This window comes from Scyliorhinus torazame, chromosome 21 (assembly GCF_047496885.1).
Source record: "Scyliorhinus torazame isolate Kashiwa2021f chromosome 21, sScyTor2.1, whole genome shotgun sequence".
Taxonomy (NCBI): domain Eukaryota; kingdom Metazoa; phylum Chordata; class Chondrichthyes; order Carcharhiniformes; family Scyliorhinidae; genus Scyliorhinus; species Scyliorhinus torazame.
In genome coordinates, this window is record NC_092727.1 from 124,181,894 (window position 1) to 124,198,292 (window position 16,399).

The following is a 16,399-nucleotide window of genomic DNA, read 5'->3' on the forward strand; positions in this document are numbered from 1 at the left end:
GGGAGGTGGGGGCCTCGGTATGGTCCCCGATTCGGGGGAACCACCGGTTTGTCCCGGGGAGAATGGACGGAGGGGTTCTGAGCTGGCACAGGGTAGGTATTAGAAGGATGGGAGACCTGTTTGTGGACGGGAAGTTCGCGAGCCTGGGTGAGCTGGAGGATAAGTTTGGGCTCCCCCCGGCGAACACCTTCAGATATATGCAGGTGAGGGCGTTTGTTTGGCGGCAGGTGGTGAAGTTCCCACTGCTGCCGCCACGCGGGGTCCAGGACAGGGTCCTGTCGGGGGTGTGGGTTGGAGAGGGAAGGATCTCGGCAACGTATCAGGTGATGCAGGAGGAGGAGGAGGCCTCGGTGGAGGAGTTAAAGGGTAAGCTGTACGGGAATTGAACCGTGCTGCTGGCCTGCCTTGGTCTGCTTTAAAAGCCAACGATTTGGCCCAGTGAGCTAAACCAGACTCTTGGTCAGCAGCGGCAGCAACCCGAGGGGGGCTGGTTCGTTTTTCTCGAGTGGGCATGTTATTTTGCCTTTGTGTTGATGAAGACTGTTAATTTATTATTTATGTATATGGGGGGGGGGGGGTTTGTTCTTTTCTTTCTGTATTTTGTTACTGATATTTTGTGAAAATTTTGAATAAAAATTGTTTTAAAAAGAGAAGACGGTGCTGAAAAGATTTTGTTCTATGCAATAAAAGTTTAAGGCAATAGAGGAAACACATTAGCACAGGGCTGAATCGCTGGTTTTTAAAGCAGACCAAGGCAGGCCAGCAGCACCGATCAATTCCCGTACCAGCCTCCCCGAACAGGCGCCGGAATGTGGCGACTAGGGGCTTTTCACAGTAACTTCATTTGAAGCCTACTTGTGACAATAAGCGATTTTCATTTTTCAATAGGAACAGAGGAACAAGTGAAGGCCGTTCAACCCATCAGCTTGTCCTGTCTCTCAATGACCTCATCTGTATCTTAGCGCCATCCATCCACCTTTATTCCTCAGCGATTAGTATCCTTGCCAAACAACAATTTGCTCCCTCCCTGTAAATTATTCGGCAGGTTTAATCACCAGCCATTCGAAGGACGGGAAAACACTGCATTCTTAATAACCTTGCGCTGTGTGGGGGGGTTAGCACGTGTTTCTTTCTTCATCCGCGAGATGTGGTGATCCCGAATTGGCTGCGGGAAGGTGGTGGTGAACTGTTTTGTGAACTGTTGCCGGCCATGTGGTGTAGGTACACCCACAATGCCTTTGTCATGCCCACTGCCTGGGCTGGTGCTGGGTGGTACATCTGGTCTTACTCTTATTGGGACCTTTTCTCCTCGTGGTTTGATACAACTGAGCTGTGGATTTGGAGTCACACACAGGCCAGACCAGGAGCAACATTAGTGAATAAATTTGGCTTTTATGACAATCTAGGGGTGTTATTGTCACCCTGACTGATCTTAGCTTATTATAATAATAATCTTTTTATTGTCACAAGTAGGCTTACATTAACGCTGCAATGAAGTTACTATTAAACTAGTTGAATTTAACTTTCCCAGTTGCTACCGTGGGACTTAACCTCATGCCACGTACAACATGGCGCTGGCCGTGCGCGAACCTTACCTGCCAAATACGGTCCCACAGGACAATCCCTGGCCACCCTCCACCAGTCCCGTCCCCCCCCCGCCCTCGCGGAAGCCTCCCCCCGACCAGCAGCATGGCTCCCGGCTGAGTGTGGCGGTGCGGGACACAGTCCGCGGCCGCCGTGCCGTGTTCCTGACCGCTCAGACCACACGTCAACCGCGCGATCGGGAACTCGGCCCATCGGGGGAGAGTCTGCCGATGACGCACCAACACCGTTCCAACGGCGTGCGACATGCAACGGGATGACGCCATTTCAGAGGGGGCGGAGACTCGAAAACCGGCGTGAAACCGGTACCGTCCCCGAAATGAGCGTCGGGGAGGGATTCACCGCCCGATTGCCGATTACGACATTGGCGTCGGGCGGAGAATCCCGGCCGTTATCTCTCGAATGCTCCGAGTTGTGGAGTGGTGAGGCAGTGGTAGGTAAGCATTCATAAATTTTGATTGGTTATTTTTGAGGATCGGAGAGAATCTATGCAAGAAACTTTCAGTCAGGAGATGAAATAAAGAGGATAGACGGACGGACAATCGAGTCACCATTGGAGTACACTTTATCACTGGAATGACCGGACTACAAAACAATTGATTTGTGTTTTACAAATGTATAAACATTGCACTCTGTCAATTTGTTAATGTCATTCGAGCCGGAAATACTGTGGAACAGTAACAGTGAGGCATAATCTTGCCAGTGTAGCACACTGAGTTTTGATCAGAGCCGTACGGGTATGTGAAAGGTGGCATGTTTTTTAATTAATTTTTACGGGATATGGGCTTCACTGATAGGCCAGACTTTTTTTCCCATCCTAGTTTTTTTGTCCCTGTTACCAAGGCTGCAATGAGGTCAGGAGCTGAGTGACCCCGGCGGATCTCAAACTGAGCATAAGTGAGCAGGTTATTGCTGAGAAAGTGCCATTTGATAGCACTGTTGATGACTCCTTCCATCATTTTGCTGATGATGGAGAGTAGACTGATACTGCAGTAATTGGCTGGGTTGAATTTGTCCTGATTTTTGTCTTCAGGACATACCTGGGCCATTTCCCACATAATAATAATAATAATAATCGCTTATTGTCACAAGTCGGCTTCAATGAAGTTACTGTGAAAAGCCCTTAGTCGCCACATTCCGGTGCCTGTTCGGGGAGGCTGGTACAGGAATTGAACCCGCGCTGCTGGCATTGTTCTGCATTACAAGCCAGCTATTTCACCCACTGTGCTAAACCAGCCGCTTGCTAGCCTACATTGCCAGGTAGATGCCAGTGTTGTAACTGTATTTGAACAACTCGGCAAGGGGCACGGAATGTTCTGGAACACAAGTCTTCAGTACTATTATTGAAATATTGTCAGGGCCCATTAGCCTTTGCTGTAGCCAGTGCCTTCAGCCGTTTCCTGATATCACGCGGTGTAAATCGATTGGCTGAAGATTGACATCGGTGATGCTGGGGACCTCCGGAGGAGACCGAGACGGATCATCCACTCGGCACTTCTGGCTGAAGATTGCTGCGAATGCCTCAGCCTTGTCTTTTGCACAATTGTGCTGGATTCCTCCACAACTCAAAGATGTTCAGGATAGGTGGATTGGCCAGGCCAAATTGCCCGTTAATTGGAATTTAAAAAAAAAGTAGTCCTGTGTTGTAGCTTCACCGGGTTGACACCTCATTTTTCGGTCTGCCTGATGCTGCTCCCGGCACGCTCTCCTGCACTCTTCATCGAACCGGGGTTGGTACTAATTGTAGAATGGACCATGAGGTTACAGATTGTGGCTGAGCGCAATTCTGCTGCTGCTGGTGGCCAGGCGTATCTCCCCGTTCCTGCCACAGGGATGCAGGCGGTCAGACAGGAGCAGGATCAACTACAACAAGGGTCTGTCAAACAGTGGAAAAGATGGAGTCTGAGGCTGCAGAGTTCGACTCCCAAACCCATAGTCTACTGAGACCAGGAAGGGAAGGAGAGACATTTCAGAGCCATTTGGCTCAACGAGTCTGCACCAGCCCTTGGAAAGAGCACCCTACGTAAGCCCACACCTCCACCCTATCCCTGTAACCCAGTAACCCTACCTAACCTTTTGGACACTAAGGGACAATCCCACCTAACCTGCACATCTCTGGACTGTGGGAGGAAACTGGAGCACCCGGAGGAAACCCACGCACACACGGGGAGAAAGTGCAACCTCCACACAGACAGTCACCCGAGGCCGGAATTGAACCCGGGTCCTTGGCGCTGTGAGGCAGCAGTGCTAACCGCTGTGCTAACCACAGTACCAAAGGGAGGGGAACAATTAAGAATACTCCATAGCATTCTGCAATTTAATCCACTTCCCAAATATTTTCAAAAGCAACAACTTTAACGCTTTTAACAGTAAAATGTCCCATGGGAATGTTAGCAAACAAAGTTTGATATGGAGCTACTTAAGGAGACAATAGGCCAGTACGGTGGCGCAGTGGGTTTGCGCTCCTGTCTCACGGCACCGACGTCCCAGGTTCGATCTCGGCTCTGGGTCACTGTCCGTGTGGAGTTTGCACATTCTCCCCGTTTTTGCGTAGGTTTCGCCCCCACAACCCAAAGATATGCAGGGCAGGTGGATTGGCCATGCTACATTGCCCGTTAATTGGGAAAAAAATGAATTGGGTACTCTAAATTTATTAGAATAAAAAATTTAAAAAATTTTTTTTAAAGGACTGGTGACTAAGAGCTTGGCACCCTGTTCACTGATCCTGTCTAGCATCTTCAATAGCTTTGTGTCATCGGTAATTTCGACCAATGGGTTTATGAGTGAAGATATTCAATGAAAAGATCCCTAAATCCGATCCCAGTGGGTCCCGACTGCAAACGTTTCCCCAGGCTGCTGATGATCCCTGTACCGCCATCCCCTGGGGAACTATTAATCAATTACTGCTACCTGCTCGATTTTCAATATCAAACTAGAACTGAATCAAAGGTCTGACTGAAATTCAAGTACATCACCCCTATCAAATCCCCAATTGTCACAATCTTAAGAAAAAACAGTAATTAGATTGACAAGACCTCCCTTCATGGAACCATATTGGCTTTATCTATGATCTTATTTCGCTTCACTTTGACCAGGGCTCTGATACGATGTGCAGTGGATCCCGAGGAGCAGGACTACTGAAAAAACCATCAAACATCAAAAAGTATTACCAACAATCAACACGCATTGTATTACATCTTTAATTACTGTCAAGAAAACACATCCTTTTTTTAAAATTTAGAGTACCCAATTCTTTTTCTTTCCAATTTCTTTATAATAAATTAATCTTTATTGGAGTCACAAGTAGGCTTACATTAACAGTGCAATGAAGTTACTGGGAAAAGCCCCTAGTCGCCACATTCCGGCGCCTGTTCGGGTACACAGAGGGAGAATCAGAATGTCCAATTCACCGAACAAGCACGAGTTTCGGGACTTGTGGGAGGAAACCGGAGGAAATCCACGCAGGCACAGGGAGAACGTGCAGATTCCGCACAGACAGTGATCCAAGCTGGGAATCGAACCTGGGACCTTGGAGCTGTGAAGCAACAGTGCTATTATGCTACCGTGCCGCCCCAATTAAGAGGCAATTTAGCGTGGCCAATCCACCTACCCTGCACATCTTTAGGTTGTGGGGGACCCACGCAGACACGGGGAGAATGTGTAAACTCCACATGGACAGTGAGCCGGGGCTGGGATCGAACCCGGGTCCTCAGTGCCGTGAGGCAGCAGTGCTAACCACTGAGAAGGCAAATGAAAAGATAAAAAAATAAAGACTTGCGTTTATATAGCGCCTTTCAAAGGGCAGCACGGTGGTGCAGTGGGTTAGCCCTGCAGCCTCATGGCGCCGAGGTCCCAGGTTCGATCCTGGCTCTGGGTCACTGTCCCTGTGGAGCTTGCACATTCGCCCCGTGTTTGCGTGGGTTTTTCCCCCACAACCCAAAGATGTGCAGGTGGATTGGCTATGCTAAATTGCCCCTTAATTGGAAAAACTGAATTGGGTATTCTAAATTAAATAAATAAAATTAATTAAATTAAAAAATAACGCCTTTCATTTAAAAAAAAATTTGTTCATGAGATGTGGGCATCGCTGTCTGGCCCAGCATTTATTTCCCCTCCCTGCGGGTATTTCAGAATCTGGAGTCACATGTAGGTCAGACCGGGTAAGGACGGCAGATTTCCTTCCCTAAACGACACTAGTGAACCAGATGGGGTTTTACGACAATCCACAATGGTTTCATGGTCCTTCAGACTTTTAATTCCAGGTGTTTTTATTGAATTCAAATTTCACCATCTGCCCTGGCAGGATTTGAACCAGTGTCCCTAGAGCATGACTCTGGGTCTCTGGATTGCTAGTCCAGAGACAGTACCACTACACCACTTCCTCCCCATAGCCCCCATGACACTCCTAGGCTCACTGTTGAGGGATTGGAAGCACGGCAGCCAATTTGCACACAGCAAGGTTTTGAAAAGAGCGAGGTGTTAATGATAAATAATCAATTTTAATGATGTTGGTTGAGGCATTAAATGTTGACCACAAACCAAGGGAAATTCCCTGATTTTCTTCAAAATAGTCCACTGCGATCTCTCAACCTGAAAAGGTCAAAGAGGTGTTGGTTTAGTCTCTGCTCTGAACGACAGTCCCTCTGACTGTGAAGCTCTCCCCCAGTATAACACTGGTAGCATCATCTGGTGTGGGGCTGCACTCCAAAGCCCTCTGACTCCCAGGTAATCGTGCTACCCAATGAGCAGAGACTGATAGCTTGCATTGGGCAGATTGATTTTTTTCAATCTTGTTTTAAAAGTCAGCTCTCATAGAATTTACAGTGCAGAAGGAGGCCATTCGGCCCATCGAGTCTGCACCGGCTCTTGGAAAGAGCACCCTACTTAAGCTCACACCTCCACCCTATCACCGTAACCTCACCCAAACTTTTTGGACACTAAGAGCAATTAAACATTTTTTAAAAATTTAGTGTACCCAACTCATTTTTTCCAATTAAGGGGCAATTTAGCATGGCCAATTCACCTAACCCTGCATATCTTATGGTTGTGGGGGTGAAACCCACGCAGACATGGGGAGAATGTGCAAACTCCACACAGACAGTGACCCAGGGCCGGGATTGAACCTGGGACCTCAGCGCCGCAGTCCCAGTGCTAACCGCTGCGGCACATGCCGCCCTACTAAGAGCAATTTGGCATGGCCAATCCACCTAACCTGCACATCTTTGGACTGTGCGAGGAAACCGGAGCGCCCGGAGGAAACCCACGCACACACGGGGAGGATGTGCAGACTCCGCACAGACAGTGACCCAGCGGGGAATCGAACCTGGGACCCTGGAGCTATGAAGCAACTGTGCTAACCACTGTGCTACCATGCTACCCCGTGCTGCTCACAAGAAAGGCCGGGATGAGAAAGACCATTCAGCCTATTTTAATTCATCGAGTCTGGAAGGACCCACAGTCATCCCCTTCCTAACCTCCAGCCGCATCCCAAACCGATTCCATGTCTTGTGGTCACTGCGCAATGGGAAGGTTCATTGTGCTTGTTACACTGATGAGCTGAATTCACACAGACAGCTCCACATTGCCTGGGAATGAATCTGGTGCACACCTTCCTGCAGCATTAGGATGCGGATAACATAATGTCTAATAACCTGAGTTATAAAATCCCAATTGTACCATTGATCGTGAGGAAACAAGAAGCATCAGTGTAATTAAAAATCATTTTTGCGGTATTTTATAGTACGGTGAATCATCTCCACACGAGAGACAACAGAATAGCTAATTAAACTAGCAAATATTTGTACTAGATTTCAAAGGTTATTCATTGACTATAAAGCTAAAAGTATCAATGCCAGTGAAGTGTTTGTGAAATGTGTTGCAATGTTACCTACATTACAACTGTAGCTGCACCTCAAAAACACTTTGTCGGCATCTTGGGGTGTCCTAAGGTTGGGCTGGCAAGCTTGGCAAATTGCTTTCTTCCTAGTATCCATTTTCTAAGGGAGAATGAGTAGAAAATCATTGCGATTAGGGCGAAATTCTCCGGTATCGGCGCGATGTCCGCCGACTGGCGCCCAAAACGCGCATATCAGTCGGGCATCACGCCGCCCCAAAGGTGCGGAATGCTCCGCATCTTTGGGGGCCGAGCCCCAACCTTAAGGGGCTAGGCCCGCGCCGGACAAATTTCTGTCCCACCAGCTGGCGGAAAAGACCTTTGGTGCCCCGCCAGCTGGTGCGGAAATTATATCTCCGGGCGGCGCATGCGCGGGAGCGTTAGCGGCCGCTGACGGCATTCCCGCACATATGCAGTGGAGGGGGTCTCTTCCGCCTCCGCCATGGTGGAGACCGTGGCGAAGGCGGAAGGAAAAGAGTGCCCCCATGGCACAGGCCCGCCCGCGATCGGTGGGCCCAATCGCGGGCCAGGCCACCGTGGGGGCACCCCCAGGGGCCAGATCGCCCCGTGGCCCCCCCCCCCAGGACCCCGGAGCCCGCCCGCGCCACCTTGTCCCGCCAGTAAGGTAGGTGGTTTAATCTACGCCGGCGGGACAGGCATTTTAGCGGCGGGACTTAGGCCCATCCGGGTCGGAGAATCGCGGGTGGGTGCCCGCCAACCGGCGCGATTCCCGCCCCCGCCGAATCTCCGGTGCCGGAGAATTCGGCAACCGACGGGGGCGGGATTCACGCCCAAAGGCTTCCTTAAATTCTTTGTGCACATTTGTGTCATTAAACCGAGGTAAGGTTAATGAATGAATGTATTAAATCTTTCTGGCAAGAACCGAACATGAACACACACTGCACTAAAATATCGTGAAGCGTTAATTAATGCCTTCAAGAGTGGCGCAGTGGGTTAGCACTGCTGCCTCACGGCGTTGAGGACCCGGGTTCGATACCAGCCCTGGGTCACAGTCCATGTGGAGTTTGCACATTCTCCCCGAGCCTGCGTGGGTCTCACCCCCACAACCCAAAAAGGTGTGCAGGGTGGGTGAATTGGCCATGCTAAATTGCCCCTTAATTGGGAGAATTGGGTACTCTAAAAAAAAAAATTTTTTTGAATGAATGCCTTCATGGCATAGATAATATTGTACGAGCAATGTAGTAAATAATATTCTTGCTTTTTTTTTTTAAATCAGTGCTGTGGATAGGATTTAAAAATTGGCTGGATGCAGGCAGGAATCACTGAAATATTAAAGCTGTTGCTTGCAAGGATTAAGCTGTCAACAGTGGCAGATTTGGCCACCCATCTGCATAGGATACTGAATAGCTGGAGCAGTGCACACTTGTTGAGGGAAATCCCCTGGAAAAATATATGATGATTTATTGTATCACTCACATTTTTTACATAGCTGTCGTAAAAAAGACACTGCATCATCTTGCATTGAGATAATCCTGGCGCGTGGAAGCTACAATTTACCAGTTTAAGTGTGTGCAGTGTGCTGACGGCTAAGGGGTGGGAGCATCTCCAAGCAGACTGTAAAACTCTGCAAAAAGCATGCCCAATCCCGAAAATTGGGGCTTCAGACGTTCCAATTATCTCAGCGTGTAATAGTGACTGTGCAATCCATAAATCACAGGAAGATCATTTTTCTACTTTTCCATGTACTTGGAGGTGGGATCCAAGTGGAGTAGATGCACTGGAGGAGGGTGGAATAATATTTCCCCGGACCGCAGGAAAATTAATCATTTCGACCCTTTCACACAGGTGGGCCCTGAATTTCTATAGGATTGCAAGGTTTTCCCAGTCTCTGACTGTAATGACCACAGGGTGACGAGCAGAATCTCTGGAGAGATGGTGGGAAATGGTCACGGGAAGAAGTGAAAACTATTTGAAGTGGACATTTATCTCGGATTCTGCCAAAGATCCAGAGGGATACTGGGCAAATTACAGTGCTACGGCCTTTTCAAAATTCCCTTAGGTTTGGGATCATTTCTCCTGGGAACTTCAGATCAGCACCCTTTGAATTCAGTCAGACTTCCCGCCAAAATCCCACATAAGCTGCAACCTTCCTCAAAGAATCTAAACCATTTCCAATTGATTCTCTGACACATTTGTGTGACTCATTTATTGAATCAGTGCAATTTAAACACAAGGCAGAACTAAAACATGTAAGAGACAAAGTTCTGTGCTTTTTAAATACATTCAAAACTTTGTAACTCAACCAGAAATAAGTATTAAAGCAAAACAGTGAAAACCCCATGGAGTGATGGCCTTGAGATTAAGTTTCTGTCCTTTTTATTTAAATTAGCTTTCACCCTGACCAGGAACTGTTGTTAAGATTTTAAAACATTTTTTCCATTTAAGGGGCAATTTAGCGTGGCCAATCCACCTATCCTGCACATCTTTTGGGTTGTGGGGGTGAGACCCAAGCAGACACGGTGAGGGTGTGCAAACTCCACACAGACAGTTACCCGGGGCCGGGATCGAACCCGGCCCTCGGTGCCGTGAGGCATCAGCGCTAACCACTTTACCTCAAATTTTCATTATCTCACTCAAGATTGAAATTCATGACACTGAACTGTTTTTTTAAAACTTACAGCAGGTGAACAGAAATAAATGTTTTTTGTAGTGTGGGTTAGTTGTACGCTTGGTACTATTTCACAGGAGGGCTTGCATAGACAGCAGCCTGTTGGATCCAATCCTCCTTGTGAGTGCCATCACAGTAGGGAGGGTTCTTGGTCTGTTTGCAGCCACACAGCCATACCTTCTTTGCCTCCTCCAGTTTGAACCTCAGTGGCTCGGGAGCCGATGGGACAGTCTTGTGGGTCCCATCACAGAATGGCTAAAGAGAGGAAAACAAAGCTTGGTTAGAAAAAGAACATGTACAAAGCACAATATACATCAGCTTTCAGTTTGCGTTGCATCTGACACTAACATAGAAAGTAGCGGCAGATTGGTGAAGCATCACATTGTGTTAAAGGGCACGGCCGATGGTAAACGCCGAGATATTCAAATCTCAGAAGGAAAATTTGAAACAACTGCCCTCGCGTTTGTGTTTACAATTTGTACAGAATGAAGGGAGGTTTTGAAATTCAGAAAGGATGTCCCCGACTATTTGTGATGATTTTAGAGTAAAGTAAGTGTTTATTAACATAGAAACATAGAAAATAGGAGCAGGGGCAGGCAATTGATCCCTCCGAGCCTGCTCCACCATTCAATATGATCCATGCTGATCATCCAACTCAATAGTCTGATCCCGATTTCCCCTATATCCTTTAGCCCCAAGAGTTATATCGAACTCCTTCTTGAAAACATGGAATGTTTTGCCCTCAACTACTTTCTGTGGTAGCAAATTCCACAGGCTCACACTTTCTGGGTGAAGAAATTTCTCCTCAACTCTGTCCTAAATGGTTTTCCCTGTATCCTTAGACTGTGACCCTGGTACTGGACCAACATCATCCTTTCTGCATCTACTCTGTCTAGCCCGGTTAGAATTTTATAGATTTCTATGAGAATCCCCCCTCATTCTTCTGAATTCTAGCAAATATAATCCTAACCGAGTCAACCGTTCCTCATACATCTGTCCCGCCATCCCAGGAATCAGTCTGGTAAACCTTTGCTGCACTTCCTTTTAGCAAGAACTTCTTCAGATAAGGAGACCAAAACTGCCCACAATACTCCAGGTGTGGCCTCACCAAGGCCCTGTATAATTGCAGCAAGACATCCCTGCTCCTGTACTCGAATCCTCTCGCTATGAAGGCCAACGTATCATTTGCCTCCTTGACCGCCTGCTGCATCTGCATGCTTACCTTCAGCAACCGGGGACACCCAGGTCTCATTGCACACTCCCCTCTCTCAATTTATAGCCATTCAGATAATAATTGGCCTTCCTGTTTTTGCTCCCAAAGTGGATAACTTCACATTTATTGACATGGTACTGCACCTGCCATGCACTCACTCAGCTTGTTTAAATCACACTGAAACAACTCTGCATCCTCCTCACAGCTCACCCTCCCACCCAACTTTGTGTCATCTGCAAATTTGGAGATATTACATTCAGCTCCCTCATCTAAATCATTAATATAAGCCTGCGGTACCCCACGAGTCAAATGTTATTCCTAATCTTGGTTTCCTGTCTATCTCAATACACTACCCCAATCCTATGAGTTTTAATTTTACACTTTAAGAAGTAGGAAAAAACAATCAAATAAAACAGAATTACAATGAAATAAGACAATGGCTTCACTCAGTATCGATACTTTAAACAGTTCCAAACAATCTTAATTTAACTACCATCAGAACTAACCTTCCCTATCTGTTTATCACACCTTATAGATTTTATGGTCTATAAAAATCCAATAATGTTTACCACACTGTGCCTGTAATTCTCTCTCTTGGGCACCTTTTGAGGTTAACAGTAGTAGGCTTTCCAAATCGGGCTTTGTTTACACCGCTTGCTGGCAGTTTGACCAGCAACTCCTTCTGTCTGAAGAGATCAAAACCAGCTCTGTTTATTGGTTTCAGTGTCTCCTTAAATGTGTTCTTTCCCTTTGATTTTTCCACCGTCTCAACCAGTCTCTTTAGAACTGCTCCCTCCCAGAATTAATTAATTTCATCTCATTACTTTAGCTTTTAGAATTTAAAAGTAAAGTAAACTCACTCTGTCCAATCTTTACCTATGACAACTTTCTTTCGCATCTCGCACATGGGCAGCATGATAGCATAAGTGGATAGCACTGTGGCTTCACAGCGTCAAGGTCCCAGGTTCGATTCCCTGCTGGGTCACTGTCTGTGCGGAGTCTGCACGTTCTCCCCGTGTCTGCATGAGATTCCTCCGGGTGCTCTGGTTTCCTCCCATAGTCCAAAGACGTGCAGGTTAGGTGGATTGGACATAAATTGCCCTTAGTGACAAAAAAGGTTAGGAGGGATTATTGGATTACGGGGATAGGGTGGAAGTGCAGGGCTTAAGTGGGTTGGTGCAGGCTTGATGGGCCGAATGGCCTCCTTCTGCACTGTATGTTCTATATCTTCTCCTTTGAATCAGAAAATTCCATTCAAATCTATTCCTGTTCTGAAATCATCCTTCATAAATTCCGTTAGGTAAACACCTATTTGAAGTATTTTGCCAGGATCATTACCATATCAAACCCACAGTTTAGATTCACACAATCTCTCTGTTCCTTGCTTTAATTACTGCGCACATACCCCGGCAGTTTAAAATATGACCAGAATATTACCAACAGAAAGATACTACAATTTCTTGGGTTTTCTTGACAATTGTTATGTTAGGGGATAATGACAGAGTGGGGGTTATTCTTCTGGATTAGAAATCAAGAGGTCTGAACGAGCCACCTGCAGGCATGAGTTCAAATCCTACTGTAGTAGCTGGGGAATGTAAGAAATAAATCTGTAATTGAACAGATCAGAAGTTAGCTGAGGATCCATGTTCGATCCCAGCCCTGGGTCACTGTCCGTGTGGAGTTTGCACATTCTCCCCGTGTCTGCGTGGGTTTCACCCCCACAACCCAAAGATGTGCAGGCTAGGTGGATTGGCCACGCTAAATTGCCCCTTAATTGGAAATAAATAATTGGGTACTCTAAATTTATTTTTTAAAAGTTGATCACTAATTATTTCAGTTCACATTTTTAAGCATCAACATTTGGGCAGAATAGCATCTTTCTATGTGATTCTAATTTGTGATTCCAAGTTTATTAATAATTATGCTATTTATTCCAATTTATATTTTTGAATCATGCTGATTGAATTAAGTCTTTCTTTTTTGGCAACATTCATGTTGCTCTTACAAAGATAACATTTTGTTTACTAAATAATAAGTTCCTTCATTTGGTCAGACGTTGCTGAGGTGTAACGACCAGGGAGACTCCTGTTCAATTAATCTTTTGGACCACATGACGTAGGAGCAGAAGTAAGCCATTCAGCCCATCGAGGCTGAATTTGTCCAGGGGATGGCACCACTGATGTTATCAATCGGTCTCGACCTCCATTCTAGAAGGATGAAGAGTTTGTTGCCCAGGACTATCCTCCAGCAACCATTTCCAAAAGGGAGCAAGGGAGAGGAGAGAACGAGAAAGAGAGATGGAGAGAAAGCGAGATTCAAGTGGATGGATCTGGGCTGAGAATAGATTCTGGTTCAGTTGTAATGAGTTCCACACTTGGCCCGCCTCCAAAACTAACTTAAAGAACAGTCATTGAGTGTACTGCAAGTCACTAAGTGTTTGTGTAGAACCACCCAGCAGGAAGAACGCAATGTATCGCCGGGAAGGGGAGAGAAAACGAGTTATGAAAAAACAAAGATAGAGGGGGAAAATAACAAATGTCCAGCTTTGCAAGGATGCTCGGAGCATTCATAATATGTCACTTGTCGGAGATGAAAGCTAATACTTGTCTGAACTCAGTTACTGCTTTACTTGGAGATACACGTTTGAGGACATTAATCAAGTTGCCACTGATTGTTCTCCCACCAGAATTCAATTTTCATCACAAACTGACGGATGGACTGAAGCAGAAACGAGGGGGGATCAGTCGCTCATTTCTAAACCAGATTCTTTCTCAACTTAGCTGCCAAAATTTGTTTGGCTACAAGACGATCATCTTGGTTCAAAAATCGTAAAGAAAGTTGATTATTTCCATTACATCTCTGTGTACTGCAGCCATTCGAAAGGCAGATTTTGCTGATGTTTGAACGGATATTGGAAAAGGTACGGTTGGGCCCTTAAGGCTGAAACATAGGTTTTTACTCTGAGAAAAATCCCCTGCTCGTCCATGTCAGGTGAGGTCAATGTTATAAATTCAAAGTTGATCTGATCTGCTTCACATTCCTACTCAGAAGTAGAACTGTCAAAAAATAGATTAAAAATTTGTGAGAAGAAAAATGATCTTGATTGCATCAGGGTGCTCAAGAGCTCCTGCACGTGACTCTCAGCTGCAAGTTTCGATGGCCTGGGCTGGCTTATAATGAAAACACATTTGCCGTAAGTTGGTTGAGGTTTGCTCGACCTTGCGATTTCGATGGTTAGCTTTTGCGATGAAGAAACAGATTTTGTCCAAATCACCCTTCCCAAAAACCATTGATCAAATTGGTTCCCACATCAGTCAAATGAAACCTTCACGTATATACCACAGGCGAAAGGGGCGATTGTCCTATTGGGAGTGATTGAGTAAACTGGTCCTGTTCACCCTGGAGTTTGGAAGGATGGAGGGTGATTGCATTCAAACATATAAACATTTTTGGGGGGGCCTTGGAGAGGTGGTTGTTGGGAGAGGGGTGTTTTATTTGGCTGGGAATTCTGGAGTTGGGGGTTGTGGTCTTTAGGTGGGGGTTCTTCACCATGAGGGCTGTGGATTTTTGGAGTTCTCTGTCTCGGGGGCTAAGTGTATTTGGAGGAGAGGTCAGTGGATTTTCAGGTGCGAGAGGTGGGGGGTGGGTCATTGTGGGGAGTAAGGGTGATGTGGAAGGATGGAGTTGAGGTAGAAAAACATCCACGATTCTATTGGAAGTTGGAGCAGCCACAAAGGGCGGTATATTGGGCGGGATTCTCTCAACCCGGGGCCGGAGAATCCCCGCAACCGGCGCGAACCGCGCCACGCTGCCGGGACGCGATTCTCCGCAGAGCATGGTTGGCACGGCACCGGTCGGGCGGCGCTCTACGCGGCCCCACCGCTGATTCCCGGCCTAGTGGCCGTCGTAAAAAACCCGAGTCCCACTGGCGCCGTTCACACCTGCTCTCAGCCGGCGGGACCGCGGCGTGGAAGGGTCCAGGGGCAGCTTGTGGGGGGGGGAGGGGAAGTCCAACCCCGGGGGGAGCCTCCGATGTGGCCTGGCACGCGATCGGGGCCCACCGATCGGCGGGCCGGCCTCTCTTGCTGGGGGCCTCCTTTCGTCCGCGCCGGCCCCTGTAACCCTGCGCCATGTTGCATCGGGTCTAGTGCGTTGAAGGGAGCCACTGCGCATGCGCGCGTTGGCACCGGTGCCACTGTGCATGTGCAGACCCGTGGCACCCAGTTCACGCCAGGATCAGCAGCTGGAGCGGCGTGGTCCGCTCCAGGGCTGTGCTGGCCCCCTGTAGGGGCCAAAATTGCTGATCCAGAGACCGTGTTGACGCCGTCATGAAACGCAACAGCTTGTCCGACATCGTCAACACTTAGCCTCAGGATCACAGAATCCCACCCATTATGCTGTTAAGTAATGGGTTAAGAGACATTGCAATTAGTTGTCTCATTTATGTTAAGTATCCATTAATTGACACTGATATGTAAAAGGGCTTCAGGTGGCCTCTGTCAGGTGATGTATAGTGAGAGTTTTGTGCAAAGGCTGTTGGAAGGAAATAAATGTGTGAAAAAGGAGCAGAACTTTAGACTCTTCATATCACAGCAACTAAAACGTCTAACAATGGTAGCAGAGGATGGTTGCTGTGTAAATGTGAAGGGTTGAAAGATACAACTTTTCCAGATCAAACCAAGGAGTGAGTGAGAAAAGAAAAAAAAAGGGATATGGCTGAAGCGGGGATAAAGATGGCTGGATATGACTATCCTCCCTTATTTTCTGAAAGGGAATCGTACAACCAATGGAGAAGTGCAGTAGTTATGTGGACTAAGGTAACTGCTTTGGGAAAGAGAAAACAAGGTATGGCATTGGCTCTTTCTCTACCATATGGCAGTGAAATCCGAAACAAAGTGCTTTCTGAGCTGGAATTGGAAGAGGCAGACTCAGAAGAAGGTCTGGAGACTTTATTACATTATATGGATAAGATTTATAAGAAAGATGACTTGTTAAGTGCGTATGAAGCATGGTCGGATTTTAATAAGTTCCGGAAAATGGAGGATATCTCCATGGAAGACTA

General features: G+C 47.0%; 1 protein-coding gene across 2 annotated transcripts in view; it reads right to left on the minus strand.

Moving 5' to 3' along the window:
• Positions 1–2,144: 2,144 nt before the first annotated feature.
• LOC140398612 (CDGSH iron-sulfur domain-containing protein 3, mitochondrial-like) overlaps positions 2,145–16,399 on the minus strand; it is a 71,307-nt gene continuing 57,052 nt past the window's right edge. The window contains exons 3-4 of one of the 2 annotated variants that reach the window (XM_072487457.1): positions 10,302–10,379; positions 2,145–3,424 (exon numbers count right to left, since the gene is read on the minus strand). In XM_072487457.1, the coding sequence (XP_072343558.1) occupies positions 3,320–3,424; positions 10,302–10,379 (183 nt within the window). In that variant the 3' untranslated portion in view covers positions 2,145–3,319. Of the gene's footprint in view, positions 3,425–4,768; positions 7,599–10,301; positions 10,380–16,399 lie in introns of those variants that run through there. The other variant, XM_072487456.1, reaches the window with a different exon arrangement.